The following is a 14,593-nucleotide window of genomic DNA, read 5'->3' as shown; positions in this document are numbered from 1 at the left end:
ATTAAATTTGATTTAAAAACTAATTAAAACCAACTAATGAGGGACGAAATTGAAGGGAAAAAATCAATACTAAAAAGGATATTAAAAAAAATAAATAGCAATAAAAAAATGAGTAATAAATTTGATATAAAAAACAAATGATAAGACACCTTTAATTTTTTTACAAAGCAACGAAAACCTAATGAGAAGAGAGAGAGAAAAAAAAAGAAGGAAAGAAAAAGTTCATAAGAACCCAACTGTCATGATTTTGTGTACACATGTGTGACTAACAGGAAGATCACGTCGAGACACTTTGAATGTCGCCATGAAAGGAGGTGTTAGGATGTCGTTTAAAGTCTCACACGCCATTGAAAGATAACAAAGCCTTCCCACAAGCTAGCACGTGCGTTGCACCTAATAGCCTCTTTGTGAAACTTATTTATAAAGTCTTTATATTTGTTTTAGTTTCAATTTTGGTCCCCTGACACTTAGTTGTTTTAAATTAGCTAAATTTTATTTTATTTTGTAAAATGGAGCACTAATTTTTTCCCTTGATAATACAAAATCCCTGTATCAAGGTAAATAAGATAAACTATTGAGTCAATTCCCAAACAAATTCAATTTGAGAGGATTTAATTAAAAAAAAAGTTGAGGATCAGAAAAAAAAACTTACCTTGATCGTACAAATCAGCCCCTAGTGTTAGTAAACAAAAAGGACTCAATATTTGTTCAAGCTTTAAATTCGGTCCTCAAAGCTCTAATTCTTATAATTCAATAAAAATGAATCTTGATTTGCTAAATCTAGCAACAAAATATTCCCATTAACAATGCAAAGCCCTTGTACGCAAACATAAAAAAAGATCACCATAACCAATCCCATAGAAAAGCAACGATAAATGAAAAAAATAAAAGAAAAACAAATTGAGGCATTAAAGTGGAAAAAAATTTGAAACAAAAGAATAGAGAAAAATGTGTGAATCTACATTGTTCTCTCTCATATAGCACACTGAAACATTGATACAATTTAGTCTGTTTTTTCAATTTCAATTAATTTTTTTTTCATTTTTAGCATTCAATATTTTAGTTTATTTTCAAATTGGTTTTCTAAGTCTCGCATAAATTTTTTTATCATTTTGTTGGTGTTTGATTTTGAAAACATTTATTTTTATTGCTTTTCATTTAATCATTCATATTGTCTTTGGACTAACCAAGTTGAGCAGGTCATAGCAGGTCAATTCCCATGCTATTTAAATTTTTCCCCTACTAGAGAATATATTAGCAGTGTTTGGCTTTGTTTTTTTTTTTTTGGCTAAAAAAACCTAATATGATCCGCAACATAGCACATGCTAACAATCTCATGTAATTCTAAAAATAATTATCATGATCGAGAAAATAATGAAATTACTATAATATTTGATTAAAAATATTTGTAATTTTCAATGAAAATATTTAATGTATTGCTCTGTCTTGCAATAGTTGACAATTGTTTTTAATAATTATAGCATCTTACAATTTATAAAAATAATTAAATAAAATTATAATGCAACAAGTACAAATATTTGATAGTTCTTAATTTTATTTTCTGGACAAGTAGGTAATATGATAAAAAAAAATAAAAATTAAAGGATGAAATTAAGCTAATAATAATAAAAAAAACAAAGTATTTAGAAAAAAATTCTAGACGTGCAGGCTTGGGTGATCCAGTGCACCTCAATCTTAATAAGAATAGCCAAGGTGCACGTGTCTGTCAGCCTAGGTCCACGCGCTTGAGCTTTGATAATATTTTTTATAAGAGAAAGACAACAAGTTGCCTGTCCCATTTTTTCTTTAAATAAATCATGTGACACGTCACTTGTTTTGCCTTAATTTCGGAGATTAAGGGTTATTGGAAAATCGATTTATGGGTGTTTCATACTTAAAAATTCATTTTAAACTAATTTTGACAAAAATACACCTAAAATACACACTCTAGATCTAAATAAACCTCCTTTTACCTTCAAAACCCAAAAAAATGATTAAAAAATAAAGAATCAATTCAAAATCTAAAAACGTTTTGAGATAAGATCTACTATCCCATGCAATTTCAAGGTGAAATAACAACCCAATAGAACTAAATTCATTAAATGAAACCTATTTACACTAAGATTGATTATGTTGGTGGTCACAATTGGTGTTAAATAATATATTTTTTTTTATCATTAGAATTTGATGACTTTCTTTCTCAAATCTAAAAAAAATTGAAAAATAAAAAAAATAAAGTTTTGGACCCAAAAAAGAATTTATTTAGTTTTTTTTTTTTGTAATTGTAATGTAATTTGTAATTTGTAATTTTAATTGTAATATAATGTAATTTGTATTTGTAATTCTAATACGTTTTATTTACTAAAAAGAGAGTGAAAATACCATGGCACCCTGAAAGAGAGTGAAACGGGGATCCAAATAAGTCCATGGATCATCAAGCCGAAAGTCCAGTCCATTAATAAACAAAACGGGCCACCGTCATTCTCTTTACGCTAGCCAGCTCCCTCCTCCATAAGCACCAGACGCAGAGAAGAATTAAGAGATCTGATCGAAACCAAATCCGAGTCAACTCAGCGAGGGAGCCACCCGGTAATTTTGACGGCATGGATCCGGCGAAGACTTCACTTGGTAAAATGCTGTTGGAGGAGATCACTCCGGTGGTCATGGTCCTCCGTACACCCCTGGTAGAAGAATCTTGCCTCAAAAACAGCCTCTCCTTCATCGAAATGCTTAGTCCCTTTTGCGACTTCAATAACATCGACGGTTAGCTCTCGCTCTCTTCACTAGCTATTTCATGCTACAATCTTTGAAGCTAATTGAGAGTAAAAGTTGAGATTGTTCCTTTGGTTTTGTTAAATGCAGTGCCTGTACGGACTTCGAGTGATCAGCCATACAGGCTACAGAAGTTCAAATTGAGATTATTTTATGAGTCTGATATTAAGCAACCGGATATCGTGGTAGTCGTTTTGTTTGGTAGTTTAAAAAAATTAAATTTTGGATTTACAATTTAGATTAGGTCAAATTTTATTCTCGATGAAACCGAACTGCAATTTTGGCATTTTGATTATGTTCTTGTTGAATTAGGTAGCGAAGGAGCGATTAAAGCAGGTTATTACTGAGGCAGGAGAGAAGGATAGATCGGATTTGTCCACTGATCCTCTAGATATTAGCAATATACTTGCAAGTAAGTTCACTGTATGAGAATGTAAATTTGTCAACACGTAGCTATTTTATCAATTGTGTACGATTTCATTTAACTTTTTTTTTTCTAATTCATTTGAATTATTTCTGCAGAGGTGAATGTTTTTATCGACTTTGATGCTAATTTATATTCTATTTTTCTGCTCCTTTGCATCTGCTAATTTTTTTTAGTTTAGATGCTTTTAACTAATGAAATTTATTTAAGATTTTAACTTATCGAATCATTTTGGTGCATTTGAATTGTGATTTGTGCAGGCTCCAAATCTGAAATTTCACCATCTTGGTTTGAGATTTTCAATAAAGAGCTTGTACGTACTGTCTCCTTTTCCGAGCATGAGGCTTTTGACCACCCTGTGGCATGTAAGCTTTGAAAATTGATAGGAATTGGGGTTGTTGTTTATTTCCCCCTTTTTCTTTGGGCTACACATGCACACGCATGATACATGGGCTATTTGGCTAATGGGATGATAGTTCTTCAAGGTTTTGGTTACTGTAATCATAAAACCATTTTGGGTTTCATTCCTGAATTTATTTCTAATTTGATATGTAGGTGTTTCAGTTGTTTCTTCAAAGGATGAACAGCCTATCAACAAATTTGTGGACCTTTTTAACACTAACAAGTTGCCTTCCCTTCTCAATGACGGTGCAATGGACCCAAAGATTTTGAAACATTATGTATTGGTGCATGATAATAAAGATGGTCCCTCAGAGAAGTATGGTTTTCTTTCCTTTCTTTTTATGTTAGAAGGTATTATCTAAGTATACGATACAAGAACAATAGATAGGGGCAAGTGTTTGGTTGTATAATTAAATCTTTGCGGTTATTATTCTGAGTCAATGCCTCGTCCTGTTTTTGACTCAGTGCATTTAACAGAATCTTCCATTTCAATCCATTTTCTGCTAAAAAGCGTATCTCTAGGGGCCAAACTTTATATTTGTTACTTGTAATATCAATTTGTTAATTTGGTATTGTATCCTGCATTTTGTTCCTTTAAATAACATTTTAACTACAGTTCACACTGCTAAGATTTTTTTCTTCTCTCTTTTAGGCAAGTCTTTACAACTCTTAATGTTTTTTTGATGGGTTTTAAAATTTTATTTGTTTGATTTCAGGGCAACTAAAATACTAACAGAGATGAAAAATACGTTTGGCTTTAATGGCTGTCATTTACTTTGCATTAATTCTTCTCAAGATGAGCAGATAGAACATCAAGATAATCCTTGGGCTCCTTATGTAAGCTACTTTCTTGTATCATATATTCTTTTCATGCTTTGAAAATATTTTACCACGTGATTCGTTTCTCTGTCTTGAGTTATTGGACACAATGAGCAAGATTAAGATGGTGGCCTTATCTACTTTTGTGACATTGGCAGAAATTTGATTCTTCACCTAGTCAGGATCTTGGTCGTTATCTTAACATTGATGATTTTAATGAGGTAAATTGCTTTTATCACTGTTAGCATATGGTGTAAACTATATATTTTCTTTTGTTTCCTTCTCTTTTATTTTGGGGTGAGTTATTGTAGAGCTTTTAACAAATATACCCTACAAATTGGCAACAGATAAAGGATTTAATACAAGAATTATCGTCTAAACATATCATTCCTTACATGGAGCAGAGAGTTCGTGTGCTCAATCAGCAGGTAGGGAATCTCCAGCATTCCTTTGTACTTTGAATCTTCTCACTAGGGGGCTTGCTTACTTTCACTTGCACTACTCTGAAATCTTAGCTATTAATACTATTTTTTTTATTGTCTCTATGATTCCTTTTTTTTTCTTTCTCAAATCATAATTTATCATGGCTAGGTTTCTGCTACAAGGAAAGGCTTTAGAAACCAAATTAAAAACTTATGGTGGAGAAAAGGGAAAGAAGACACACCAGATTCCTCCAATGGACCCATGTATGTTTAAAAAATACCTTCTTTTTTTTTCATGCCAAAGCTTGCTCCATATTTTATGCAAATTTTCCCTAATATAGGTTTCTACGTTCACTGTTGAAGGTATACCTATAGCTCCGTCGAGTCTCAGATCAGAGTTTTGGGTGACTATGCATTCATGTTAGGAGATTATGAACTGGCATTATCAAACTATCGCCTTATTTCCACAGATTATAAGATTGATAAAGCTTGGAAGCGCTATGCTGGTGTGCAGGTATCTTCAAATTTTGTTTCTATAATTATTTTCTGTTTGCTACTCTTGATGACTATTTTCTAGGCTGTAAAAATACCATGTGATTTCATATGGTGGATCTGGGATGGTAGTGTGATTATTGTTGGAAAAACACGGAGTGGTTTATTTATATTTATGCCTTTTTGTTCCTTACTCTAGCCTTTTGTTGTTTTGGGGTCTTACTCTGTGTGATAATTGGTGATTGTACTAAACAAACTTTTCTTTACCAGAATGTTTGAGTGCAAAACCATGTTTTTGAAGCATCTTCAGCTCTTGTAACTTTTATATGCCATGTGTATCATATATGTTTTGGGAAATGCTTGGTTAGTCTGTCATTGCCTGGAAAATTCTGTGTTTTGCCTGCCTACCAGAAGTTCCTTTATTTTCTTCTTGATATTTCTTCAAACTATATTATCTCAACATGTGAATCATCTCCTCTAGCGACATTCTTCATTTGTTTCATTGGTTCCATGCAGGAAATGATGGGGCTTACGTACTTTATGTTGGATCAATCAAGAAAAGAAGCAGATAATTGCATGGAAAATGCTTTTAACACTTATTTAGTATGTGTGTTTTTTCTTGCTTCATCCTTGATCTTGCGATATAAGGAAGAAAGCTATTTCATCATTGTGGATAAATCCTCTTGGTTGCATTTTGCTCTATTTAAAATGACACACAGGCAACTCGTTTATAGGCCTTGTAACTTAGCAGAGAAAGGGTGGTTAGTTTACTTAGCTTTATATGACCACTGGGCTAACACAATGGAGCTGGTATTTACACATGATGCTATTAATCTGGCAACTTATTCCGGCCAAGTGAATCAAACAACAAATGCCACCTAGTTATGTACTCTTTCAACTTTTGTCTAAGTATATCGAATTTGGTTTACTACAGAAACTTGGGTCTTCTGGTCGACAATATGCTACACGCTGTGGTCTTTGGTGGATAGAAATGTTGAAGATGAAAGATCAATTTAAAGAGGCTGCCACTGTTTACTTCCGCATTTGCAGTGAGGTACTGCCCACTGTTTATAAAATAAAAAATGAATGAGGGTGGATTTATTTTTTACCGAGAATTATCTTTTTGCAGGAACTGTTACATTCAGCTGTCATGCTTGAGCAAGCATCTTATTGCTACTTGTTGTCCCAACCACCTATGTTGCACAAGTATGGGTTTCATCTTGTTCTTTCTGGTGATCGGTATAAAAAATGTGACCAGGTACTTATTTTATTTATGCACAAATCTGATTATAGCAAATTGCATGATGCGGCTTCTTAAGATATTTGCTGCTTCCTCTTGTAGATTAAACATGCAATTCGTACATATAGAAACGCTGTCTCAGTATATAAAGGAACCCCATGGAGCTACATCAAAGATCATGTTCATTTCCATATTGGCCAGTAAGTTATTTCAAATTGATCCAAATGAAGTTTAACATGCCGGGCCTGCAGAATTTGCAAAGCACAATTTTTTAACAGGGCTTATTTAACATAGGTGTTATGGTTTTCTTGGGATGTATGATGTTGCTTTCACACATATGTTGGAAGTCCTGGCCTGTAGCCATCAGTCCAAGGCAACACAGGAGTTATTCCTCAGAGAATTTCTTCAAATTGTTCAGGTGACTGCTATTTCTAAATGGTAGACTCTAACCCTAATTTGATATAGGTGGTATTTATTTTTCCGATTTCCCATTTCCCTGAGTTTGACAATTCATCTTGGATGATGTAGAAAGCAGGGAAAACATTTGAGGTATTAACACTTCAGTTGCCTGTCATCAACACCTCATCGCTTAAGGTTGATTTTGAAGACCATCGAACCTATGCATTGCCTGGATCAGTATGTTGTTCTACTACTCTGTAATCTATAAATGTCAACCTTTCCCTAATATCTTTTTAAGATGCCTCTCCTGCTCTCCCCTTTGTTTTATTGATATCATTAAATTTGTTTGGTTGCATACATGCATCAGCCCTAGCATTTGCTATATTTATACACCGAACACAGATCCCTCTCTCTCTCTGTCTCTCTGACTCTTTGGAAGACATCGAAAAATGATGCTATTTATCAGGAGGGGATTCCATGAATCTTTGATTCTGTGCATTATGTATCTTAAGCCTGATGTGCACATGAGCCTGATGTGCACATGACCTCAGGGTTTTATCACTAAACCTTTTGGATTTATGAAGTTGGTTAAGAAATAACTTGAAGTCAAGTTTGTTGGTGCTGTAAGCATGGCCACAAGTACTAATTAAAATTTCACTGGAATGTGCAAAGCATCTTTTAACATATCAAATATCATGTGTTGTTATTATCTATACTTTTTAGGTTTTCCTAACCTAAATCAAGTGTGTTGGTGGTGTAAACAGCACCAAATATCCTAATGAACACTGCTCATATAAAGTATCTCGCGAAGATATCAAAATCTTGTATTGCTGCTATCAATATATTTATGATTATGATTATCATAGTTGTAGTTTTATTGTCTCTTCAATTGGAAGACTCTGAATTCTGAAAGTGGTTTAGATGATCAACTATAGCTGATGCTACCTTTCCTTTTTAACATACCAGACCAGTGTTAAAGAAAGTGTCTGGCGTTCATTGGAGGAAGACATGATCCCGTCATTGCCTACTGCCAGGACTAATTGGCTGGAACTACAATCAAAGCTTTTACCGAAACATAAAGAATCAAACATCTGTGTGGCTGGAGGTATGAAGGTGATATTGTTCAATGGAAAATTGTGTAAATCTTCTTTTATAAATACATTATTCTATATGTTAGGAATGAAAAAATTTGATTTTGCTTATTTTTTGCCTATGTTCAACTCAGGGTTGCATAGCAGCAAAACTGAATGTTTCTTAGTTTCTGTGCATAATATTATTTGGAGGTTTTCTTTTAATACGGGTCATTAAGAGCACACAGCTTGTGAAATTCTGTCACTGACACTTCATGTGGTGTTTGGATTTGAATTTTGTTATTGAGAGTTTTGTTTTGTCGGGAATAATACTTGCAGTGCATGAAGAATATTTTGAGACTGCATGTTAGTTTTGGACTTGAATTTTGATGAAGACTCAGATTCATAATGCATACAAGTTATTTAAGAGTGTTGTTCTGTCAGCAATACATGAAAAATATTTTGAGAGTCCATGTCTAGTTTTGTTTGTTACCGAGAACAGGAAATATTGGAAAAAAAGGGTTTTGATTGCTTATTTATTATGTAAGATTGTTAATCAGTACCAGGTGCAAAAAAAAAAGAAGGGACTAAGGGGCCTCATTCTGTTGTATTGCCTTTAGTGGCATAACATTCATTTATTTTGTGACTGCAGAAGCAATAAAGATCGCTATTGAATTTAAGAACCCCCTGGAAATCCCTATTTCAATCTCTAGTGTTTCTTTGATATGTGAGCTTTCCGCAACATCAGATGAAACGAATTCTGGTGAGTTACAAGCAGTTATCTCTAAATTTTCTTTCCTTCTTTCTTCTTTTGTCAATTTGGATGAGGGGTAAATTCATAGGAAAACGAAAACAGGTGATCACAATTTTAATGTTGACGCAGATGCAAGTTGCTCAACTGCTGGAATCTGGAATAATGAAGAACATGAAAACTTGAGGTATTTGTGCGAACCTTTTCACAATCTTTTCCTACATTTTGTTTGCTTTCAAACCAGTTTCCTCCTATGGTGTTCCTTGATTCAGTGTCATTGTTACAACTGCTAACTTAATTTTGCTCGCTAACTGCAGAGAGATAATATCAGACACTTCCTCATTTTCCTTGTCTGAGGTCAACATCTCACTGGGAGGGGGTGAAGCCAATTTGGTGAGTGCTTTCTTTGAACTGTTGAATGAATTTGCAGTGACTTAACACATTTGAAATTTTCTGAACATTTTAGAGTCAGGGTGTGTTATCCCTGTTTTCTGGTGCATGTGAAAGAGAGAATTAAGTGCATCACTATTTGTATGATACCTTTGTGCGATATTTCACTGCATAGATTTTGTAAGTGGTATTGTTGCCAGTTAATCAAATATTAGCGTGTGCTGCTCACTTTAAAAATTCGTGAAGAAACCAGGTTAACAAATGTGTCGTAATGATGATTTCCAAATAATAATTTTGTTTTGGAAAATATATTTGACAAAAATGACCATGTTTAAGAAGGTATAAGAACTAGTAATGACGTTGAGGCATGCAAGAACTAGTCACTACTTTCAGTTTTCTTATAGATTCATATCTTTTCTTCAAATACTTATGACACATCTATATAGTTTTAAAATGAATTCAAATTAAATATTCTCACTTCTATTCGATGCTATTGTTGATTTTTTCTTTTTTGCAATTATTTCCCTAATAGAAATATAATAATGTTGCAATTCTTATTTCTTTCCTTTTATTGATTTTTTCAAGAATGAATGATTTTGCAATTCTAATTATAATATATTGTAATGAATTTCAATTTTGGATGGAGCTAGTCCTCTTTCTTGGGTTTAATTTCTTTGAATGACAAATTGGATATGATATGGTCCAAAGTTAGATTATAATATTTTTATGCATTTCTATGTTCTATTAATGTACAAATCAATGAAAATTTTATGTAAGCACAAGTACATAATTATGGCACCCACACCCCAAAATTTATTTCAGGTTCTGCCATTGGAGGAAGGCCCTTTGAATTTGTTTCTTTGTCCACCCACATTTTCTGTAGTTTGATAAACCAAAACTTTAATAGCGCAAACCAAAATGGATTATTTGTCATAGGCAGTCCATATGGAAAATACTTCAAACCAGAATATAGCACTGAAGATAGTGTAAACCAAAACTTACTATACTGACATTTCTCAATGTGGATGTTTTCCTATCTCTTTAAGAGTCCAGTTGGTTTCTCTATCTCAATAGTCATAGTTACTGTCCTCTTGTCGATGATCATAGATACTTCTCTTTGATACGAAGCTCTCCTAAGATATTTTGCTCAATAGTCACTGTCATTTTTGGAAGTCATGTTTTGACAATCCTATTTTTCCTTTCAGGTGCAACTAACAGTTACTCCCAAAGTAGAAGGCATTCTAAAAATTGTTGGTGTCAGATGGAAATTGTCAGGTTCTGTGGTTGGTTTTTACAGTTTTGGGTCTAATTATGTGAAAAAGAAAATTGCAAAGGGAAGAAGGAAAGCTAAGCAATCACCCAGCAATTACTTGGAGTTTATAGTGATCCAGGTACCAACATCGCCCCCCCCCCACACTGCGCCTTTCGATTTTTTTTTATTTAGATTAAGTTGGAATATCAATTTTTTAAAATATTCGTTCTTGTCTAGAGTCTACCCAAGCTTGAGGGCTTCATTCATGCTCTACCTGAGAAGGCATATGCAGGACATTTACAGCATCTTGTTTTAGAGTTGAGGAACCGATCAGAAGTTTCTGTAAAGGTATGCTTTTTTCCCATCATTCAAGTGTCCTAATGAATAATGTACTTTGTGTGCTATTGGGAAGCATGCTTCTTGTATTTGTGACCCCAATGGCTATTGTATTGCAACCTTGTGATTTGGAAAATTGAATCATGTTGACCTTTTAAAGATTGCTTTGATGATTTCAGTGTCTTAATATTATACTTGGTAAATGTTTTGGATCTACAGCTGTAGAGGCACAAATTTGATTCTTATGAGTACCCACTTCATCCAAAAATGTTGAAGGTTAGGATGGTTTCCAAATTTTCCATTCCAAGACCTCAGTTGATGGTGCCCGAATTGGATAATGGCTCTTTTTTTTTTTAAAAGAATATTTATGTTTGAAAGTTTCTTAATCTGCTAGACTGCTACAATTTATTATTATTATTTTTTAAAAGTTTCTTAATCTCTTAGACTGCCACAAATTACCATGGTAACTTTGAGTGAAAGGAAGAACCCAACTTGCCTATATGTCAGGCTTTGTTAATTTCTCCTGAAAATGCTAGCATAAATACTGTCTATTAGTAAGATGCATTAATGAACGGGTGCTTCTAGTGTCTTTTCTGTTTTAACTTTGTTTATAATCTTTCTTGGCAGAATTTGAAAATGAAGACCAGCCATCCTAGATTCCTAAATATTGGGAAACAAGAAGATTTGGATTTAGAATTTCCTGCATGCTTAGAGAAGAAAACAAATGTTAGCCCACCTGCTAATCCAAAAATAGCATCTCATGGTGTTTTTCTATTTCCAGAGGTCAGACTTTCACCTTATGCATTGGTTTGTGGCATTTAACATTAAATTGTTATCTTGCCATTTTTAGTTATATACTTGCGGTTGCCTTTGTATTCCAGGATCTCTCAGTGCAAGGGGAAAATCCACTATTGTGGCCTCTTTGGTTTCGGGCTGCTGTTCCTGGAAACATCTCCTTGCAAGTAGTAATATACTATGAGATGGGAGATCTATCAAGTGCCATGAGATACCGAATTCTACGCATGCATTATAATTTGCAGGTATGTGCTTGAATATGATGGGGATTTGTTGTCTTTTCTTCATGCTTCATACTATTTATAATCCCAATAATAGCTCGAGCTCATACCAAGCTTCTAGAGCTATCAATGCGAAATATTGAATGGCTTTTCTTTCTGATATCAAGATAAATATTGTCATGGATGAATTCAGAATAATTTATACTTGTGCTATATAGATATTATAATACTGATACCGCTCTTGTTCGTCTTTCAGTTGTTAAGAACCAACTATCATTAAGTTGGTGATGCATGTGATTTCTCTTTGTTGATCAAACACTTTCTACTTATCTAATGTGATTAATTAAAAATCTTTTCCAATAGGTACTACCATCATTGGATGTGTCATTTAAAATCAGTCCCTATCCGTCAAGATTGCAAGAGTTCCTTGTGCACATGGATGTTGTCAACAAAACTAACTCAGAGAGCATCCAAGTTAATCAGCTATCAACCATTGGAAGCCACTGGGAAATTTCTCTGCTTCAACCCATCGATACAATCTTCCCTTCACAATCTCTAATTGCTGGCCAAGCATTTTCATGTTTCTTTGTGCTCAAGGTTGGTACAAGAATCTGCATTTTCAGGTTAAGCATTTTTGAAATTGCCCTTCCCTTGCCCTTTGACCTTTGACCTTTGACCTCTTCCTTTCTCAAAGATTAAACGTTTCTTTCTCTCCTATCTTCTTCTACTTCCTTGTTCTGTTGTTTAGTGCGAAACTTGATGTGCTTACTGCTAACTTGTACATGGATAGTATTTCCTATTGTGTTTTGCCATAGCCCTGTAAATTCATTTTCATGGCCCTTTAAATTTCACCTAATTATGTTCCGCATTTTAAGCTGATAAATTAAATTATTCTTCATCTTCAGAATTGTAGGAAATCATTAAGTACTGAAGAAAGTACCTCATCTCTTTTCCCTCACATTGGAAGCAATGTAAGTTTGGTTCCTGATGGTAGCAAAGGAGCTCCCTTTGATACATCCAAATCACCTTTGGCTGGTTTCCACGATTATGAAAGGTTGCAGCATGGAATTTCTAATCAGGTTGGTAAAATCCGAATGACAATCAAATGCGGTGGCTATTTTTGGTAGTGTCAGCATTTTCATCACTATCACCACCTAGACCACCAACACAGCTGCACAGCCACCTTGTTTTTTTTTGGTCAAAATTCTGAGTGACAATTTTGGACATCCTTTACAAGCTGTAGTAAGTGTCAAGCCTAGGATTTTTTTATTTTGTTTTGGGTGCTCTGTTTAATCAAAATTGCAGGTAAGCAACAATAATGGCGGTTAATATTTTATGTTTGGTTGTGATCACTCATCTCATTTCCTTGCACTGCCTTTGTTTCTTTATTGGTCATTTTGAGCCTTCTGTTTTTGCATGTATCAGGAAGCTGAAAATGCAGTGGACTTTATTTTGATCTCTCGGCCACTAAAAAGCAATGCCCAGCCTGGAGTTGCAGACGCACATCATGTCTTTTCTCATCATGCATGCCATTGCAGGCAAGAATATACAAAAGCGCTTCTGGTTTGCAGTGGCTGTTCTGTTTTTTCTGTACGTTCTTCAATCATCTAGTTGTTAATTATTATTTCCATTTACAGCACTGCGAGCACGAGTCCAATAACATGGGTAGTTGATGGGCCTCGAACCAGACATCACAACTTTTCTTCCTCATTTTGCGAAATAAATTTTAGGATGACTATCTACAACTCATCGAATGCTCTTGCATCTATAGTCTTAAAGACCCTTGATTCCACCAGCATTAGTGATCAGCTGAGTGATGAAGCTTCTGGAAACCAAGTTGGGTGGCATGATGTGTCACTAGCGAAGGACAGTAAAATTGAATCTGAAGCACTCAGAAACCATGTTAGAAAGTCACTATTACCAGAAAGTGTCTCTCCATTCATCTGGTCCGGGTCAAGCTCAACCGGAGTCCAAATCAAGCCGCTATCCACAACTGAAATTCCTCTTCAAATATGCGTGTTCTCCCCTGGTACATATGATTTGTCAAACTATGTTTTGAATTGGAATCTTCAACCAGTTAAAGATCATGAAAATGTCGGAGAGAGAACACAGTCTTCAGGGACAAGCCTGGGATATCCCTACTACCTTACTGTTCTCCCATCAGATTGATTCTGGTTTGTGTGCCTAGCTTTGTTGTTTTTAGGTGTTACAGAGGGTGGTCCCCCTTGTAGTTATTTTTGCAAGTTCGGCATGTATATTATTCCATCAATGTATTTGTTATTATTATTTTTTCACAAAATAGAAATAGAAAAAAAAAGAATTAGTCATGTACTCAACAGGCGACATTCTTTTGACCATTGAAAATAACAGAGGGAATGGAAATGAGAATCGATTGGACTGTTGACTTTTCATATTTTTGTATTTTATGAATTTATTTTGCTAAAAAATAGAAAAATTAAATGTAAAAAATATAACGGATGTGCCCACTGATTGAGTTGGTAAGCTGCTGGTTCAGCTAACTAGTGTTGTACCATTAAACAGCCTTCACCGGTTCAGTCTTTGGATGATGATTAGATCATTGTGCCATTAACAACCATTACTAGTCTGCAGCAAGAAAGTTCAATGTTTGACATACGAACTTTTGAATCTAGTTGGAATTATTACCTCAACAATTGCTTTGATTTGAACTATGTGCTTTTTTTAGGTTTTATGGCAAGAGATTTTGTTTTTGTAAAATGATTTGGCAAAATAGCATGTAGTGTGAGTTACATGCGCGTGGCATGTAGTGTGACCTTCATGTCTATTCTA

General features: G+C 34.3%; 1 protein-coding gene across 4 annotated transcripts; it reads left to right on the top strand.

Moving 5' to 3' along the window:
- Positions 1 to 2,466: 2,466 nt before the first annotated feature.
- On the top strand, positions 2,467 to 14,196 carry LOC118050917 (uncharacterized). 4 transcript variants are annotated; one of them, XM_073405292.1, is made up of 28 exons: positions 2,468 to 2,763; positions 2,863 to 2,954; positions 3,085 to 3,184; positions 3,457 to 3,561; positions 3,752 to 3,914; positions 4,315 to 4,435; positions 4,576 to 4,638; positions 4,765 to 4,845; positions 5,009 to 5,103; positions 5,203 to 5,353; positions 5,848 to 5,934; positions 6,266 to 6,385; positions 6,461 to 6,589; positions 6,674 to 6,771; positions 6,866 to 6,989; positions 7,100 to 7,207; positions 7,937 to 8,075; positions 8,693 to 8,803; positions 8,897 to 8,978; positions 9,109 to 9,184; positions 10,387 to 10,572; positions 10,671 to 10,781; positions 11,397 to 11,552; positions 11,651 to 11,809; positions 12,149 to 12,382; positions 12,691 to 12,864; positions 13,211 to 13,323; positions 13,423 to 14,196. In XM_073405292.1, the coding sequence occupies exons 1-28, from the start codon at positions 2,604 to 2,606 to the stop codon at positions 13,952 to 13,954; spliced, it is 3,870 nt and encodes a 1,289-aa protein (XP_073261393.1). In that variant the 5' UTR covers positions 2,468 to 2,603; the 3' UTR covers positions 13,955 to 14,196. The 4 variants fall into 4 exon arrangements, with proteins under 4 accessions (XP_073261394.1, XP_073261393.1, XP_034917277.1 ...); XM_035061386.2 differs by having other exon boundaries at positions 2,863 to 2,957; positions 8,924 to 8,978; XM_073405291.1 differs by having other exon boundaries at positions 2,863 to 2,957.
- The last annotated feature ends 397 nt before the right edge of the window (positions 14,197 to 14,593 follow it).

Source organism: Populus alba, chromosome 16 (assembly GCF_005239225.2).
Source record: "Populus alba chromosome 16, ASM523922v2, whole genome shotgun sequence".
Lineage (NCBI taxonomy): Eukaryota > Viridiplantae > Streptophyta > Magnoliopsida > Malpighiales > Salicaceae > Populus > Populus alba.
The sequence above is the reverse complement of the archived record's forward strand: the minus strand, read 5'-3'. Positions and strand labels throughout refer to the sequence as shown.

Coding starts and splice junctions, on each gene's coding strand:
- LOC118050917 (XM_073405291.1), top strand. CDS start 2,604: ATGGATCCGGCGAAGACTTCACTTGGTAAAATGCTGTTGGAGGAGATC. Junction 3,562..3,751: donor TTTTGACCACCCTGTGGCAT/GTAAGCTTTGAA, acceptor TTTGATATGTAG/GTGTTTCAGTTGTTTCTTCA. Junction 3,915..4,314: donor AAAGATGGTCCCTCAGAGAA/GTATGGTTTTCT, acceptor GTTTGATTTCAG/GGCAACTAAAATACTAACAG.